Raw genomic sequence first — 16946 nt, forward strand, 5'->3', positions numbered from 1 at the left:
TGACTGAGTCTGTCATGTGTTTGACACGTCCCTGTGTGAATAGAAGCCGACCACGAGGGAGGGGCGCTGCCTTTAGAGTTCAGACAATGCGGGTGCGGGAGCCGCCCCTCAGATCTGCTGAGGCGCTGGAGAGCCCCCTCGCCCTCAGCTCCCGCCCAGGTCCAGGCGAGTGGCTGGGCTCCGCAGCCTCCCTCTCCCCCGACAGTTGTGACTTTTGTCACTTGAGTCGTCGTTAAGGGTTCTCATTTTTCAGGTTTTCACCAAGTTCCACTCTGGGGCCCTGTGGGCCAAGGCCATTGGACATTATATACTGTTTGCTTTGTAATTTTGATAAAAATCTTTGTTCTAAATGTCTGTTCCTTCTAAAAACCCTCATTAAATAAATATATTGCCATAGTGTCTGTTTCTTAGCTCCATAATTTCTTCCTGGGGCATGCACTGAGATGTGCAGTCACACACTGTTATTCTTCCGGAATGTAATGTTTATGAGAGGTTAGAGTTGTCAAAGAATCGCCTGTTGCTTGTGAGTCAGGCCCGAGTCTTCCTTTTTTGCATCCAAACCTTTCAGGGGTTCCTTTCCCCTTTGCTTCTGTGCACTCGGGTCTCTTTAGTGGCCCACATGGACACTCCTGTCTTGTGCCCCAGACCACCCCACACATCTCCAGAGTCCTGTTTCTCTGGCCTGCTGACCCCAGTCTTCCTGTAATTTTAAATCCTGTTTTTCCCCTTAAATTAGGCCTTCCTTGACATTGCTGTGATATGTTTCTCTTCCCCACATGGTCTAAAATTTTGACTCAACAGTGCTCTCCCCGACCTCCCTCCCTCAAGTGTACCCCTACCACTGTGCGCTTGCTCAAAATGGGTGAGTGATGTTCCCTTCTCATTGATCCTCGTGGCCTGTGTGTCGGGCTCCAGCACGCAGCCAGGGCTCGCTGAGCGGGTGGCAGGCAGAGCACGGGCCAGGGCGGCGTCACAATTACAAGGGCAGGTTCTAGAGCCAGACACCTCCACCACTTCCAACTAATGAGTGCATGGAAGGATCTGTGCCCTCGGTGAGTTGTGGCCTTATTTTGAAAGTGAATATCACACTTGCCTTAAAAGTTATGAGTAAGTGAGTGAATCCTGGTAAATTGTCTGGCACAGACCCAGTGCCATGTAAATGTTTATTCAATGAAGTCATTTTTTTTTAAAGATTGATTTATACAAGAACTGGGATACAGGCCAGATGTGCGGGAGGGTGAGAGGATTCACCAGAGACAGAGCAGGGAACAGAACAGGCAGACTGATGAAATACACTGCTGAGGGAAGCAGCGGGTGAGACAGGAGAGGTCTGCCACGCCCTGTGGGTTTCTCCTCGGCTGGGTGGGATTGACCCTGCACTGCAGAGGCTGTGGACAGCTTCACAGTGTGGCGCTCAACCGCCTGCGCCAGCAGGGAGGCCCAATAAAGTCATTTCTTGAATGTGTTCTATCAGTCACTGTGCTAACTCTTTTACAGCTTCTTAGCTCCTCTGATCTTCACAGTGGTCTTGTATGATAGATGCCGCCATCCCTGTTCTATGGATGCAGGAACCCAGGCACAGCCAGGGTTTAGTAACTCACTCAAGGTCACACCGTGAGTCTAGAGCCAGACCAGGACTGTGGTCACACCACCTGGCTCTGGGGTCCTCAGGCACGTCTCTGCTTCTGGCCCTGCAGTGCACGGTCCAGCCTGCGGTAAAGGCGTTGGTCCTTGAGGGTGTCGCAGTCAGGTGGGGAGAGGCGCAATGGGACGTGTGTCCTGATCTGTGAGGAAGCAGCCTGCGGTGGGGTGACGGGGCAAGGAGCGCTTAGTCAGTGGACCCTTACGTCAACGGCCTTGGACTGAGCATCAGGTGGGTGGGAAGCTGCTCCCACAGCATGGGGTTGGAGGGTCTTGCGTGATTACATCATTATAAAATTTTTGGGGGGAGGGGGGTTCTTTTAAGCATCAGGGTCTTAAGGCTTTGGGGACTTTGTAGTAAGCTGCAAAATGGTGAGATACAGGGAATGAGGAAAGGTGGCCTGTGAGCGGTGTGTTGTCAGTATATAAGCATGTTTTAGTCGTCTCTAGCGTGCTGTCCAGCCCACATGCCCGATTACCCAGAGTCCTAGGATAGACCAGCATCTGGTTCTGGAAGATTGTGCCACAAGCCTTAGTCATAATCAATGAAACCTTGGATGTCAGGGGAATTCTCTGAAGGTTTACCCCGTAGATTTACAGCCTGGGAGAGGGACCTGTAGGATAGACATTTTCCAGACATTATATCCAGTGTTCAGACTTTTCATGCACACGAAGTTTTAAAAGTCAATTTTTTCAATTGCAGCCCCCCCATTCTGACCCCAATCCCTCCCCTCCCGCCCCCGCCCCCCTAAAAGTGTCTCTGGTTCATAGTTTTTTGTTGATTTTGATTTTCACTTTCTTATAGTTATTCATTTTCCTGGTCCCTTATTTAAGTTTTCTAGATTCCTGCTATGAGTGAGACCATCCGGTATTTTTCTTTTTCTTTTTGGCTTATTTCGCTGAGCATGATCCCTTCCAGCGCCATCCATGTTGCAGCAACTGCAATTGTATGGGGAATATAACAATAAAATTTATTAAAAAAAAAAATAAAAAAAAATAAAAGTCAATTTTTTCAAAGAATTACAGTTATTTGATAATGCACAAATAATGAAAAAAATATATCCTTTTGTTTTAAATGAAAAAGATTGCTAAGATAGTAATGCTTTCTAGAGGTTTAATGACTAATACTCTTAAGTGCTGGGCAAAAACTAAACATGAATGGCAACGATGAAATATTTACTCATCAGAAGGCTTTGAAGTTTAGCTTCTTCTTGGTTGCAGCCCCCTTCCTGATGGACGTGTTTCAAAGAAGAAAATGATTATAGCATTCAGCTGTGAGGTTTTCTTACTCTCTGCATGGAAGAAACCTATTTTGTTTAGGCCCATTTGAGTATTTAAATTTCGAAGACTATGCTTAAAATCATACTAATGACAGAAACGGTTCATTCAGCCCTGAATTCATTCTCATTGATAGGGTAATGTTTAAAAGTTAATTTTTTCTATTGCTTGTAGAATTTTTTTAAAGATTGCTTTAACTCTTTTATTCTACAGTCTTTCCAACCTAGGCTTACTTAATTCTCCACAGTTTTATATTATAAAGCCTAAGGTGAGTGTCTGGATAAAACAAGTGCTATGTTATAAAATTCAGATTTATAAAATATTTTACTGTTTAAAATCTCTTATATAAGTTTAAAGGTGTTTGGAAACTGTGTATTTAGAGGTCCAGTTTTTCAGCTCTGATAATAACTGAAGGGTTTGCCTTCGAAGTTTAAAATTGTGGATGTTTTAGGATGTTGAGTAAATAGTGTTTTCCTTCTACATCCTAGATTAAATTTCACTCAAATGACCAAATGAGGACTTGGTAATGACAATTTCTAATGTTGGTGGAAAAAAATGTTCTTTTTATGTTTCTTCTCATGTGGACTGCGATGCAGTGGTAACACTTATGTTCTGTCTTTTATTACTCAGTTTTCATATGAATCTGACAAGCAGTGAAGACCTCAGGAAAATCCCGGTGAGTGGCTGAGGGACTCAAGAATGACTGAAGAACAAGCCATGGGCCAGCCTCTGCGGGGCAGGGCTACGGTCTCCAGCCCCTTGAGTCCCTGTGGCCTGTGGGTTATAGCTTGGTGTGGTGGTAACTTGGGAAGAAAGAAAAGCAAAATTCACACTTTGTCTTTAATATTTGATAGAGTGTGACTTCTATACGATTGATTGGAGTTCAAGCAAATACAGTTCTAATTGAAGCCAATTTAGATTATCCATATTTTGTTTGCAGACTTTTAATATTATGAAAGCTGTATGTCGAGGTCAACATTATGGTTATGAGACGAGAGCATGTGGAGGAGAGTAACATTTCTTCTTGTTGTGACAGTGATTGAGAATTAAAACTGCTTGTTAACATTCAATAACAGGAAAAGTGTCCTGGCAAGAGATCCAGTTACTAGGACGGCATTTGAAAGAGTCTTTAGGACACTTACCACCCTCGTTAGAATGAAACCAGCTATATTAGCAGAGTTGGTAGCAACCAGCTAAGTTAACGCACACATTTTGCAAGGATTATTCAAGTATCTTAACTTCATTTTATAGTTATTTGATGTCAAGTTTGGGATCTCTGTTCAGAGCTGCGTTGCATCTTTGGCCTATTCAGAATGTACTAAACCTGCAGAATAAGTCAGTTTACAAAAATAGGGGCACATGTTCTTGGTAGAAAATGAAATTCTCACTGAATAACAGAAATAGAGCCTTTATTCCAAGAGGCTGGTGGTTGTGTTTGAACCATCTGTCCTTAATGTGTGATCCAGATGTATAATAAGAATTTTTTTAAGCAATAACATATCACAATTTTCTATGATGTGATATGCCCCGGAGAAACCGTTGGTGGTGTAGAAACCATTTTAAATGTACTTATTTGTCTTTAAAATTGTAGAAAACATTAGAGAAGCAGAGGACTTTGTACTTTGTTTTTGCTGTTTTATGTAAATGATTTGTAAGTTTTGATGTTTCATAAATACTCGAGTCTTTATAATACGGCAGTCTGGCAAGAAATGTCAGACTATATGAAGTCAGCCTTTGATCAGATAATAAACTGAATTCTATCAGGCAGTTACTTAATCTCAAACAAAATGCAACATCAAAAAATCAATTTAATGTGCAGCTATTGTTTATTAAGTAACCTTAATTACAATTTCTATGTGCTTGTAAATGTACTTTTCCAAATCTTGTAATTTATTGCTGTAAAAGCATCCTTAGAATTCTTTAAAGAAATAAAAAGTGAAAATTGTTTTAGTTAAAGGATTTAAAGGTGATAAAAGAATCCTTGATGTGTGATTATTTTTCTCTGGAATACTAACTATTCTAAATGACAGTTAAAGGATTACTAGGTGTTGTTAATTTACTGCAAAATACAATTAAGAGGAGAAAGCTCATCCTTATACTGATCGTTATTGAGGAAAAGTATTTGAGCAATTTTTATGTGGAAGATTATAAGATGTTTGAAGTAATTTACATTAAGTTCTCCAATAATAGCCATCCTCCAAGTTATTTTTTCCCCTTCTGGACGTAGTATTTTGTAATTAAGTTTGTATGTCTTATATGCTAGTGCCAACACCTGTCTGTGAAAGCACAGTGTTTAAACAGGAGCAGTAGCCAGTTGAAAGGGCAGTGTGAGCTCTTTAAGGCCTAATTAAGAACTGAAAGGGAGATGAAGGGAGTAGGACAAAAGATGTGAAAGTAGCTGAGATGATATTCCCAGAGCAAAGTTCCTCATTAGAACAATAATGAGATGATCAGAGAATGCCAAGCCTTCATCTTATCTTTCTCTCTCCCTTCTTGCTGCCTTGGATGTCAGTTAGTACCCCACCAATATTTGGTTACCAGGACAACCTTTCTTTAAATCTTCAGTTATTTTGAGTCCTGATAATTTGCTTTTGTTCAAATTTAAATATTGTAAAAAATATACATTTCCTAGTTTAAGAGGCTAGACTAAGTGTAAAGTAAAATAGGTCGCTCGCAGTCTTCAAAATCTTCTTCACAACTGTTATTTAAAATTCTGATTAGAAAACATCATGTAATTCTATTAATCTCTCAACCCCTATTTTCTTACATCTGCATGTGGAAATTTTTAACCAAAGTTGGGTAGAAATGATAAAGGATTGGTTGTGAAAGGAGAAGAAAAGTATACATTAAATTTCAATGTAAAAAGACACCTTAAAAACATCTGTGCTGTCTGTCTGTGGCACTGAGGGAAAAAAAGATTGAGTACGTAGGAGTCCTACTATAGGTTATTTGAATCTTGACCAGTTTGGAGAGTTTGTGATTTTTGTTTTATCCAAGAACAACTTTAAAGTATCTTTTGAAAATTCATTCTTTAAATTTGCCTGAGTTTTCTCTGTAAGCAAAGTAATTTTTGTGACCAGAAAATATCTTCATTTTGCATTTGTTAATGTTAATCTTTATTATTTTATTTGGAATGATATCAGCAAACAGAAGGCTATAAATATATTTATTTAGTGTCGATTTAAGAACCTTGTTCCTAAAATTAGAAGGTTTACATGATTGCAAATGTGGGATAAAGTCTGGAACTAAGCATAAAACTGTTTTTAATTATTTTATATTCTTTTCCAGAATATAGTTTGTAGTACATGTGTTTCTAAGATGTTTTCCTGCCTAGAAACTTGATGCAGTGATTTGGGGTGAAATTTTCACGTAAGAGGACAAGTGGAAAATTTATTGAGAAGGTCAGAAATGTATTTCCAGGAAATCTGTCTATACATAAGTACTAGAGGATTGTGATGGGGGAAAAAAAAAAAGCCATGCAGTGGATCTGTATATTCTAGATTAGGACGGTAAAGGTTTGAACAACATTCCAGGATACTAACTGATTATTTTGAGAGATAAAAATGTTAGATTGACTTATATATCATGGCATTAATTTAAAGTAATGTCAGAATAGGATTTTTTTTTTCATGTCTTTCATCCTCATTGTCTTTAAAGAAATGTTTTAAAATTTTGTTAACTACATTATCTGGTTGTACTGGTGTACTGTTAAATATAGTAAGATAAATGATTTTAAAAGTGTATCATCACTTAATTAGTCTGAAGAAATCAGCTCACATGTATAATTTGATTTAGATTAGAGAGATTCAAATGGATGTTATTATGTTAAATTAAGGAAAAAAACATAAAAGTCATGAATCACATTTACCAGTTATGAATCCCACTTAGTTAAATTTCATTAATCCCAACAACTGTCACAAGAATTATTTTCAATAAATGTTTTATTAGTAAAATGAAATCACTTTATTTGGACATTGTTGCCTTTTTAAAATGTAGTTCAGAAAAAAATCACTTTGTAGACCAGAAAATTTTAGAGTTAAAGGGGACCTTGAAGAACCTCCTGTTTATCAGAAAACCAAAGTGAGACCTAGTTTAGTTTCTGTGTCAAATATGTACAGTTATTTAGATTATAGTAAGAAAATTTAGCTTTTTTTAAACATATCCTTTACAAACGTTTTATTTTAAACATTTTAAACATATCCTTACCTATGTAATATATACTGTTATCATTTCTGTAAACACCCCTTAACGTAAAAAAAAAAATAAAAATGTGGTTGGGAATTTTATTTTTCTTTAAATTTTCTTTATTTTCTGTAGAAGAACTGGGGTGTAGGCCAGAGGTATAGGGGTGTGTGTGAGAGGATTCACTAAGGACAGAGTGGGGAGCAGAACAGATGGATGTACTGAAATCCACTGCTGAGGGGAGTAGCGGGTGAGACAGGAGAGGTCTGCTGTGCCATGTGGGTCAGCTCCCTGGTCAGGGATCGAACTCGGGTCACAGCAATGATGATGCTTAACCCCTAGACCACTAGGGAGCCCCTGGTTAGAAATTTTAACAAGTTTAATGTCTCTGAATTCATGATCAGTTATATTAGTGGGTGTGGTGGTGGGAGCGAGAGGGAGGGACAGGAAAGAGGACGGAGAGGAGAGAGAAGACTCTTAAAAATATTGATCCAAGGGAAAAGAGAAAAAGCCAAGCAACACTTGTCTCCAGAAGGGTCCTTGTCCTTTAACTGTTGTAGATCAATATCCTGAAATAATTTTAGGGCTAAAGGTCATATATCTTTCCAGTTTCTAAGGCTGCAATGAAGTAAGCTGTTTCCAGTGTATTGTAGTCTCATTCCCTGTGGCATCCTCTCTTTTCATTCTGTTAATCTACTGGAGTCTCTTATTAACGCTTGTCTTTAGTATTTCAATATTAAATATTTTGTAACTAATCTCAATCCTAAGTGATCTCACCCTCTGGTGCCATTGTAATCTTCCTGGAATTTAGCTTTAATCCCATCTTTCCTCTAGGTAGAAACCCTCAGTGGCTGCATATTTCCCTAGTAGGATTCCACAGCCTCGATGGTCTGTCTGGAACCGACCCTTTCAGCCTCAGTGCTCCCTTCCTTTCGTCCCTGAAGCCTGTGCTTGACCTCCATGCCTTGAGGCTTGGCTCCTCCCTTGCCCCTGCAGAGCCCACTGCTTGCGATGCCCATCCCGCATGTCTGCCTGGCAGAATCTTTGCAGACTCCGATCTTCTCCACCACATCTGAGAGAGCCTGCAAGATTGGAGAAGTTACTCATTCCTGAATTGTTTCCTTTGTCCTGGAGAGGGGTGTGCTCCAGTCACCACGCCTCACGTGGCTCTGTTGTCCAGCGTGTCTCGGGCTGGCATATGGTTCCCCCTGGGAGGACAGGGCAGAGAGTCATTAAACCTTGGCCCTACTGACGAAAGCTCCTGGCACACCGCAAATTAAAGTAGATCCTGAAAAGGAGTAAAGACAAATTTAGTATCTGTGATAAAAGGGGGAAATGCCTTTCTGTGTTCACCCATTCTGCATTTTCCATCCTGCGCTGACTAGATTACATGCTGTTAGTTCTTAAGAGTAAGACCAATTTCCTCAATATTTTAGTGTATTTCTTTAAAGGCAAATGAAAATGTTTTGAAAGAAAGTAGTGAAAATTATTTCAAGTTGTTGAGTTTAGTGGATAGAAGTTTGTACAAAAAGGCATTTGTATTTGGGCATTATATTTTGTATTTGGGCATTACATTTTTGCACAGTGAAAAATTAATTATTACTCATGTAAGTAGAAGATGATGTTGCAGTGTCTCTGATTAAATTCCCAAGAAATATGTTTCTTTTAATAGTAGAATGCTTTGTGATATACATGCATTAAATCAGTGCCATTTTCTTTGTGGTTCATAGTTAAACACTTTTTGTAAAAACAATTTCAATATAATAAGTAAAAAAGTGAAGTAGAGAATGAAGACGTACTAAACTTAAGTGTTCATGCAATCCTTACTGAACACTGAGTTTCCTGATGACCAAAGCAAAAAGGGACGTAAGATACATTATATAGGTATTAGTGCTAGGAGGAGGAAAGAGACTCGTTACTCAGGGGAGAAAAAACTCCGTTTGCACTAAATTAAAACAGAAGTTACTCCCTGGGGGCTTCTTCCAAGGATGCTCATTGATGTAATTCTGAATGCCTTGAACATTTCATAGCAATTGGAGAAGCAAATTTGATACTGCTGCTGCTTGGAACCATCTTCAGTAAAAAGCTGAAGGCATAACATTAAACCGCAGCTCCATGGAAGCAATTCCGTGAGGATTAAACTCATGTCCAAATGATAATTTTCATTAGCTTCTTATAGTTCTTCAGAGTACTTAGTTTTGTTTTGTTTTTTTTAATCTATTTAGTTTTATTTACTGCAGCCTATTTTCTCTGTTAATATGCCCTTAAATTGTATGGTCAGTTTCTTTTATTAGGACATTATTCTCCCTGTGAGAAAGGGTTTTAGGAGAATTTAGAATGACCGTCAAGCCTTTGGTGCAGCTGCCCTCATCTTTGCTGTGAGCTGTCACATTGGTTCTAGCCAAGGACAGAGAAAAAAATTTGATTGGGCATTAAAAAATGAAAAGTTGAAGTTAGGAATGATTCCTTTGTCCCTGGTATGCTATTTGCTGAAGTAACGGTGTCTGTCCTGTTCCAGGACAGCAACCCTTTCGACGCTGCTGCTGGGTACCGGGGTCTGACCTATGAGGAGGTGCTGCAGGAGCTGGTGAAACACAAAGAGCTCCTGCGCAGGAAGGACACCCACATCCGGGAGCTGGAGGATTACATAGACAACCTCCTCGTCAGGGTGATGGAGGAGACGCCCAGCATTCTCCGAGTGCCGTATGAACCGTCCAGGAAAGCTGGCAAATTCTCCACCAGTTAATAAGCCAGTTGCACTGAATTTATAATTGGGGGAAAGAAGAAGAAGTGGAGAGAGAAAGGAAGAGGAAACACTGGTGACTGCACGAGACTGCACCGTCAGGTCTCATTACACGCCCCCTCCATGTGGAAATGTGTCCTACCTGTAAATATTAACAGGCGCTCTCAAGAGTGATCTGTGAAGTGAGCTAAATTTAAACCTTTAAAGTGAAAACAGGCCAGATTCTCGATGAGTGAGCAGTTCCTTAGGATTTGCTTGGGTGCTGGTGCTGGCCTGCTCGTCTGCTGTAGGCCTAGAACTGTCTTCAGAGGTTTGTGACTTATTCCTCAGGAACAGATTTCACATAAGGTAGAATGGATACTGTGGCTGATTTCTCAGAAATCAATTTGCAGACGTATTTAGCTGCAGGAATACCGCTCATAAACACTACGACTAAGAAAAAGTTCATATTTTATATACGTGTGTACATGAAACATGTTCATGTATCTTTGTATGTAAAATACATGCATATACCTCACATACACATGTGTTTTTAGAACATTTGAGAACTACTGGTTGTCTCTAAAATTAGGGTACTGATTTCTTAATTTGAAAATATGTGTGTGTGCTCTATTGCTGCAAAACAAATCATCGCTGCTCTTAGGATTGACTGTAGAGAAGCTGCTTCAAATCACTCTTGAATCTGAACCCTGGTCTCCAAGTGAGCTGCTTTATATATATAATTGCAGCATCGAGTATTTTCCAAAAGTAATGACCCAGAGTCCTTTCTTAAAGAAGGACATGTTTTAGGAAACTTCATTAACTTTACAACAGCATGAACTTCTTGAATTTATTTTCTACCTTAACATTTGAGTTTTGTTTAAGCTATAAGCAGAAGATAAGTTAATGCAATTTCTTGAGATTCTGCATGACTTTAAATCATAGCAAGGGAAATATTAGGAAGTTATAGCTGAAGATAATTTCGGGGGGAGAAAAGTAGGTGATTGTCTGATGACTGATAACCCAAAGCAATGGGCAAATTCTAGGAATGAAGAATTAGGCTTGGTTTCAAGTTACGTAAATAATAGAACAGATGGTTGCATTTGGGTCTTGAACCAAAATAAGAGTTACTAAAGGAGGATTGAGTTTTTAGAACAAAAGCTAGCATAACATCATACACTATTCTACATCTACCCTTCAAGAATATCTCAAAATTAAATGTTGACTTTTTTAAAGTCTGTTCCCCCAGATTATTCATTACTTAAATAAAATGAGTTATCTGTTTGTATAAAATAATTTTGAAATCTAAAGTGAAAAGCAATGGTTTAAAAGGTCACTAATCATTTGCTCATTATTTTTTAACCTTACAAATCTAAAATACTCTGAAACACTGAATGTGTCTTCTGGAATTTAAAATGAAAACCCACTGGATATGGAGACATATATTCCTATCTTTTTAATAAACTGCTTTTTTGTCTGATACTTTCTCTACTAAGATTTCACTGAATGTTAAATAAGTTTTTAAATGAGCAACGGTTTTGCCCATTTTCATAAATGATCAGCTAAAATCCATTGTTGTCCTTTCTGAGTTTCTTTCAGTTTTCCTCTGGAAACACACATTTTTGAATTCAGAAAATTTTTCCAAATACAAAAAATTTCTTCCTTTTAGAGTGAAGAAAGGAGAAGGAAAAATAGCTTTTATTAACTTTTCTTCCACTCTAAAATTTCCATAATAAACCTCAAAATCTAGGGTAGAATTTTATTTTCCCATTTGAGATTTTAGAATTATAACATGGTGCCATTTTAATTAACATTTATTAAATATTACAAAATTCTTAGTGTTTATTTTTTTTGTTAGTATAATTGATACTCTGATACTTTTGAAATGCCAAAATCCATGTGTTTTCAGTATTATGATAGATAATCTACAGATATTTTAACCACTTTGGCCAAATTTGTGCTTTATAGAATGAACCTTGATGCCAGTTTCGTATTGGGGGTATGGTCTATGTAAATAGAGCTCATAAAAGTATAGTTGAAATACTACTGTTGTTTTATGAGCAAATTCATTTTTTAGGAGATATTCTTTGCTTATATAAAAGTTGTTAAGGATTATACTTATCCATATATGAGAGCTGGGTTATGAATTTTATCTTTAAACCTGAGACAAGATTTGTATTGAAAATTGAATCTGCATTTTTCACTGTCTAAAAATGTTCTGACATTTATGAATTTTCTTTCATGACCTCATATTTTCATAATTGGTTAGCATAAGAAAGATAAAAATGTAAAAGTAAGTTCTCAAGTAAACAGCAGTATTCCCAGTGTTTGGGCCAAAATGCAGACAGTAGTTTTAATCCTAGCATTATAGAAGAAGAGCAAAAAGATCACCTTAATTTTTTTCCAAAATGTAATTTTTAAGTATTCTATTGGTATACCATTGTTTAGAAATGGAAATAAAATACATGTACTCATTAAATAATGCACAGCACAATAGACTTATAAGCAGATTTTACTTAGCTTTTATGCATAAATATTTCTCCACCAATAAAAGGATTTTTTTAAATCACAGAATTGCTAGTTATTTCAAACCCAGCTTAAGCTAATCTATTTTGGTTACAAAATTCAAATATTTGTAGTATTATTTTACAGCTAGTTCCCATCCTTGTCCTAAAATTCAGTTTTGAAACAGTTGAGCATTCTGCCCTCCCACTTATGCCTCAAGGTTCATTTGAAACCAGGGCCTTATCTTAGAATTGTATATAAAATAACGTGCCATCCGTCCATGAGAAATGTTGAAGTTGCTTTTTTGCTGCTATATTCTGCATTGAGCCTCATTTTACCATCCCCCCATGAATGTAGTGTTTTCCATAGATTATACATAACTACAGCTATTGCTTTTAGCAGTCAATGAAGATTGAATTGTAGTTTTCCAGCTGTGAAAATAAATGTTGCCTTGTATTTAAAAAGGTTTCATGAATGGAAACCTAAGTACAACTCAACTCATTAGTGAAGACTTGCTTTCCTCACATCCGTTTTTTCCCAGCTCCTCCGCCTCCACCCCCCACCCCCAGAAGGGTGCTTATTCTTTAGTAAGGAGAATCTTTAAAAAAAAAAAAAAAAGACCTGCCATCTTTAATATATCTGGTAATTGTTACACTAGAGCTTTTGTGTTCTTCTGTAGCTTTTTAGGAAAAGCAGCCTACCTTGGATTTGTAAATCAAGCTGAAACTGATGTCCGCGTACTCATACGTCTCTTAGAGCTGGTAGGTGTCACGTGTGTGTGTATGTGTGTGTGTGTAAGTGAAGTAAAAGCATGCTCATTCCCTTGATCTCTTTGAAGTTAGAGGTGAGGATCGCCGTGCAGCGGGTTAGTGATGGTAGAGGGAAGGGTCTGTCAGCACACACTCCAAGCACCCATTTTCACAGATGTATAACTAATAATCCAGATGCAATCATTGGAGGTATTTAATATGCAATAGGTAGCACCTTATCTAATTAATCAGCATACGAAGGGTTTTCTGATGTATGTAATAAGTGTAGAAGCTCTTCAAGCATTAAACTAGAGTTGACATTTTATTTCATTTATTTTGTACATCAGAGAACCCACTCTTTGGAACTGAAGTCTGTAACAAATGATACATCAGGCCTATTTATCTTCTAAGCTTCCAGGTAGTTTATACTTTGAGGTACCAAACAAATGCTGCAGATCTAGAAATGTATATATTTCGCAGGTATTTGAACGATATAAGCATTATTTATAACTGAAAAGTATTACAATTACTAAGTCAAATGCTCTAGTACCTTGCATACAATTTTGCAGGCACAAATTCAAAAGTACGTGTAAATGTTGCATAATGTGACAGTTGTATAATTTATGTAATCGGAGGCATGAATCAGAACTTTTATATATTATTGACTTATAGTTGATTAAAGTGTTGAATCTTAATTCAGTTGTCATAATTTCTTACTGCGGATAAAACAGTGTGACACGCATTTGTATGAGTCCTTGTCTTTCAATAAATACTTCCGTTGCCTTTGATTGCATTGCTTTTGGATTCATCTGTTATCCTGCAAGTTTTCAACATTTGTTAGGCAGCCTCGCAAGCCAAAATTTATATGGGAAAGCACCAAGTTGAATTTTGCTATAAGAGGTTCTCAATTATTAAGTGTTGTGGTCAAATGTAAGATCGGCTCCACTGTGTTATTAATATGAGTGCCAAAGTTTGCAAATGATTTTTTTTAAACAAATTGGAGTACAGATTACTGCCACCAGAATGCCCTGCTCTTTCTGTTGTATCCTCGGGAGTCAGTGCAACGTGTGGGTGCACTGCAGGGTGGTGGTTCCCAGCAGGCGCCCCTGCGTGTCCCGCCTTCATGCAGGGCCGAGATGTCTCCAGAGCCAGGGAGGCACGTGGGTGGCGAGGCAGGCCAGGGACAGAAGGAGAGGAATTCCTGAGGCCAGTGGCAGTCTAGGGGGCTCATCTCCTTCATGAAAAGAGGGCAGCAGCTGTTCAGCTCCAGCTCCGGGGGCCATGTGGAAGCGAGCGCAAGGCCTAGGCTGCTAAGCCAGATCTAGAGAAATTGAATTAACAGATTTTTTTATGTGACATGTAACTTCCAAATTAACAACTAAGATCGGCGTGTCACCAATTTGCAGTCCCTTTAATGAGTCACTGCTTCTGATGGTCCATCCGTCGTACTCGTGGTCAGAGTAATTCAGAGTACGGTTGTTTACTTCCTACAAGTGATTGTTTCATCAAAACCTAAGCCGGCTGAGAGGCATGTGAGGTGTGGTATGTGAGACAGAACCCAGCTCAGCTCAGAACTAAATGGGCTGGAGAAAAGGTGAACAGGTGAAGAGGGTAAGACCCTATAGTGGGTACAAGTTTCAGTTGAGCAAGATGAGGTGGAGACTTCTAGAGTTCTGCTGTGCAGCATTGCGCCTGCGGCTCCAGTGCTGTACTGCACGCTCACCTGAAGATTTTGATAAGAGGGTAGATCGCATCTTAAATGTTCCAGAATTAAAAAACTTTCTCCCGTGTGTCTGCCCCTGAACCTGGATGCACTCGCTTTGAAGAGGGACAACTAAGGGCGACTGCCCTGGTATTTGGAGCATATTAGAATGTTGCCCGGGGACCTGGTACATGTCCTATTTGTGGTAGTTAGGAATTTTCAGCATCTTCTTTATGATGGTCTTGCCTTTTGGTAAAATGGAACAAAAGCACAAAAAATGTTTCGGAGATTAGTTTAACACACTACTGCGTGGTGGTAAGGTCAAATCACACAGGGTGCGTGCAGCTTCCAGTAATAGGAAGTCAGTGTTTTCATGGGATTTTTTAGGGGTGTTTGCTTTTCTACATCAGCATCTAAAACCTCACCTACTCTGACTTGGCCCAATCAGGAAAGGACAGTGGGGCCACCACCGGTCACAAGGGGTGTCCCCCGTGGCAGTGTCCGCATTGCCTAGGAACTTGTTAGGAGTGAATTCTCAGGCCCTCTTCCAGAAACTAGGGGAGGCCCAGGAAGTTTTTTTTTTTAAGAAGTGTTTCCTCCAGGTGTTTCAAGTGAACATCTGAGGCACCTTGACATAGAGCGCCCCACGATCCTTTTATTTTTCTTTAATGTGATCTGGAAAACTCTTTGGAGACTTTATGTAACTTTCCTCGCCGGTCTTGAATTTATTTAGAGACCTGTCTTTTTAGCTTTGGATGAATATTTTGCACTTTGGAGACTAAGTATGAAATGTCATGTGACAGACAATGCATTATGCTGAGGCCTCCACTGAGCTAGACATAAGGAACGGGACAGAGAGCGGCAGTCACCTATAGAGTGTGCTAGAATGAAGTTTTGAATAAATGTGTGAAGTTGGGTAATGAACCTTAATATAACAAATGAAACCAACTTGTGACTCGAAGTGAGAGGTTTTACTTAACAGGCATTTTGCAAAACTTTGCTAGTTACAATCTTTTGTCAAACGTGTGTGAAAAGCTTACATTCTTTTTGATAGTCAAAACTGGGTCAAATTCTCATTTCTAGGGAACTTTAGAATGAAACTTTAAAAATCTGGTCTGATCTTGCATCAAATATTAGACACACTGAAATGATGAGGACATGGCTATGATGCATGAGGTTCAATAATCTCAACTCAGGACGGTATGTAAGAGTATCCAACGGGAGGGAATGGTGTTGGTTTTTACGCTGTGGAATGATAGTTAGGGCATTGAAAGTATAAAAAGGATGAAGAAACATTTTAACACTGGCAAAGCTTGTTGGATGTGGGGCTTTGGTTTTAAGTTTAAATCAGTGCAAATTCTCATGAGAAATGTCAACATCCCAGCATTGGCCTTTCCTGGGAAGGCCAGGTCCTGGGGTGCTCAGCCCGCTAACAGCGGCACTGATTCAGAATCCTCTGCCTAAACCTGCCTTTGGCAAAATTTTGCTACCTTTTAAAGGGTAACAAAATTGGCTTATGGATTCACTTCCTTTTGTAGTTATAAGGGAGGTGTTAATGAGAGGAGAGTGGCAGAGGAGTGGGTGGAGTAGGCTGAGAGGGCAGGTAGTCAACCTTCTTACTTCCGGTTATAATCTAGGACTTCCGAGTTACACCTGCTGACAACCGTGTTCGTTTAGGTTCTAGGCTGTGCGCCCACACAGCACGAATACCTCTTTTAAGACAGAATTCTTTAGTCATCAACAGTTGACTGATGCAATAGCAGCATTTACCGTTTTTATGTTTACATTTAAAGTATTTTTTTATTAATGTACTGTTATTGAACATCTTTCATGATTTATAAGCTGTAAAATATTTTAATCCTTGACTCATTTGTTTACCAAGCTATTTACTTAATACTATATAATATGTAGCACTTGCGGCCATCTGTCAGGAATATTTGAATACTGTGCACACTGTGAAGAGATGTACAGCAAATAAAACACAAAACACATGAAATATTCAGGAAGAGTTTGTGAAGACAATCCATGTATTTTAATTAAAAAGAGAAAAAGTGTTCTGGAATCGGTCTTTCCAAAAATGAAATTCTTCTTACGCCAGGCAAAATGCTGTGTGGAGATGGCATTAAGATGGCGTTTTGACTTTGGCGAGTAGCCTTTCCATAAAAGG

General features: G+C 38.8%; 1 protein-coding gene across 1 annotated transcript in view; it reads left to right on the forward strand.

Moving 5' to 3' along the window:
* The window catches only part of RAB11FIP2 (RAB11 family interacting protein 2), a gene marked incomplete at both ends in the record, with an annotated part of 30752 nt that extends 20905 nt beyond the window's left edge, over positions 1-9847 (forward strand). The window contains 2 exon segments of the mRNA XM_084244385.1: positions 3550-3595; positions 9620-9847. Coding sequence (XP_084100511.1) covers positions 3550-3595; positions 9620-9847 — 274 coding nt within the window.
* Positions 9848-16946: the final 7099 nt, after the last annotated feature.

The sequence above is a fragment of the Talpa europaea genome (genome assembly GCF_964194135.1).
Source record: "Talpa europaea genome assembly, chromosome: 10".
Classification (NCBI taxonomy): Eukaryota; Metazoa; Chordata; class Mammalia; order Eulipotyphla; family Talpidae; genus Talpa; species Talpa europaea.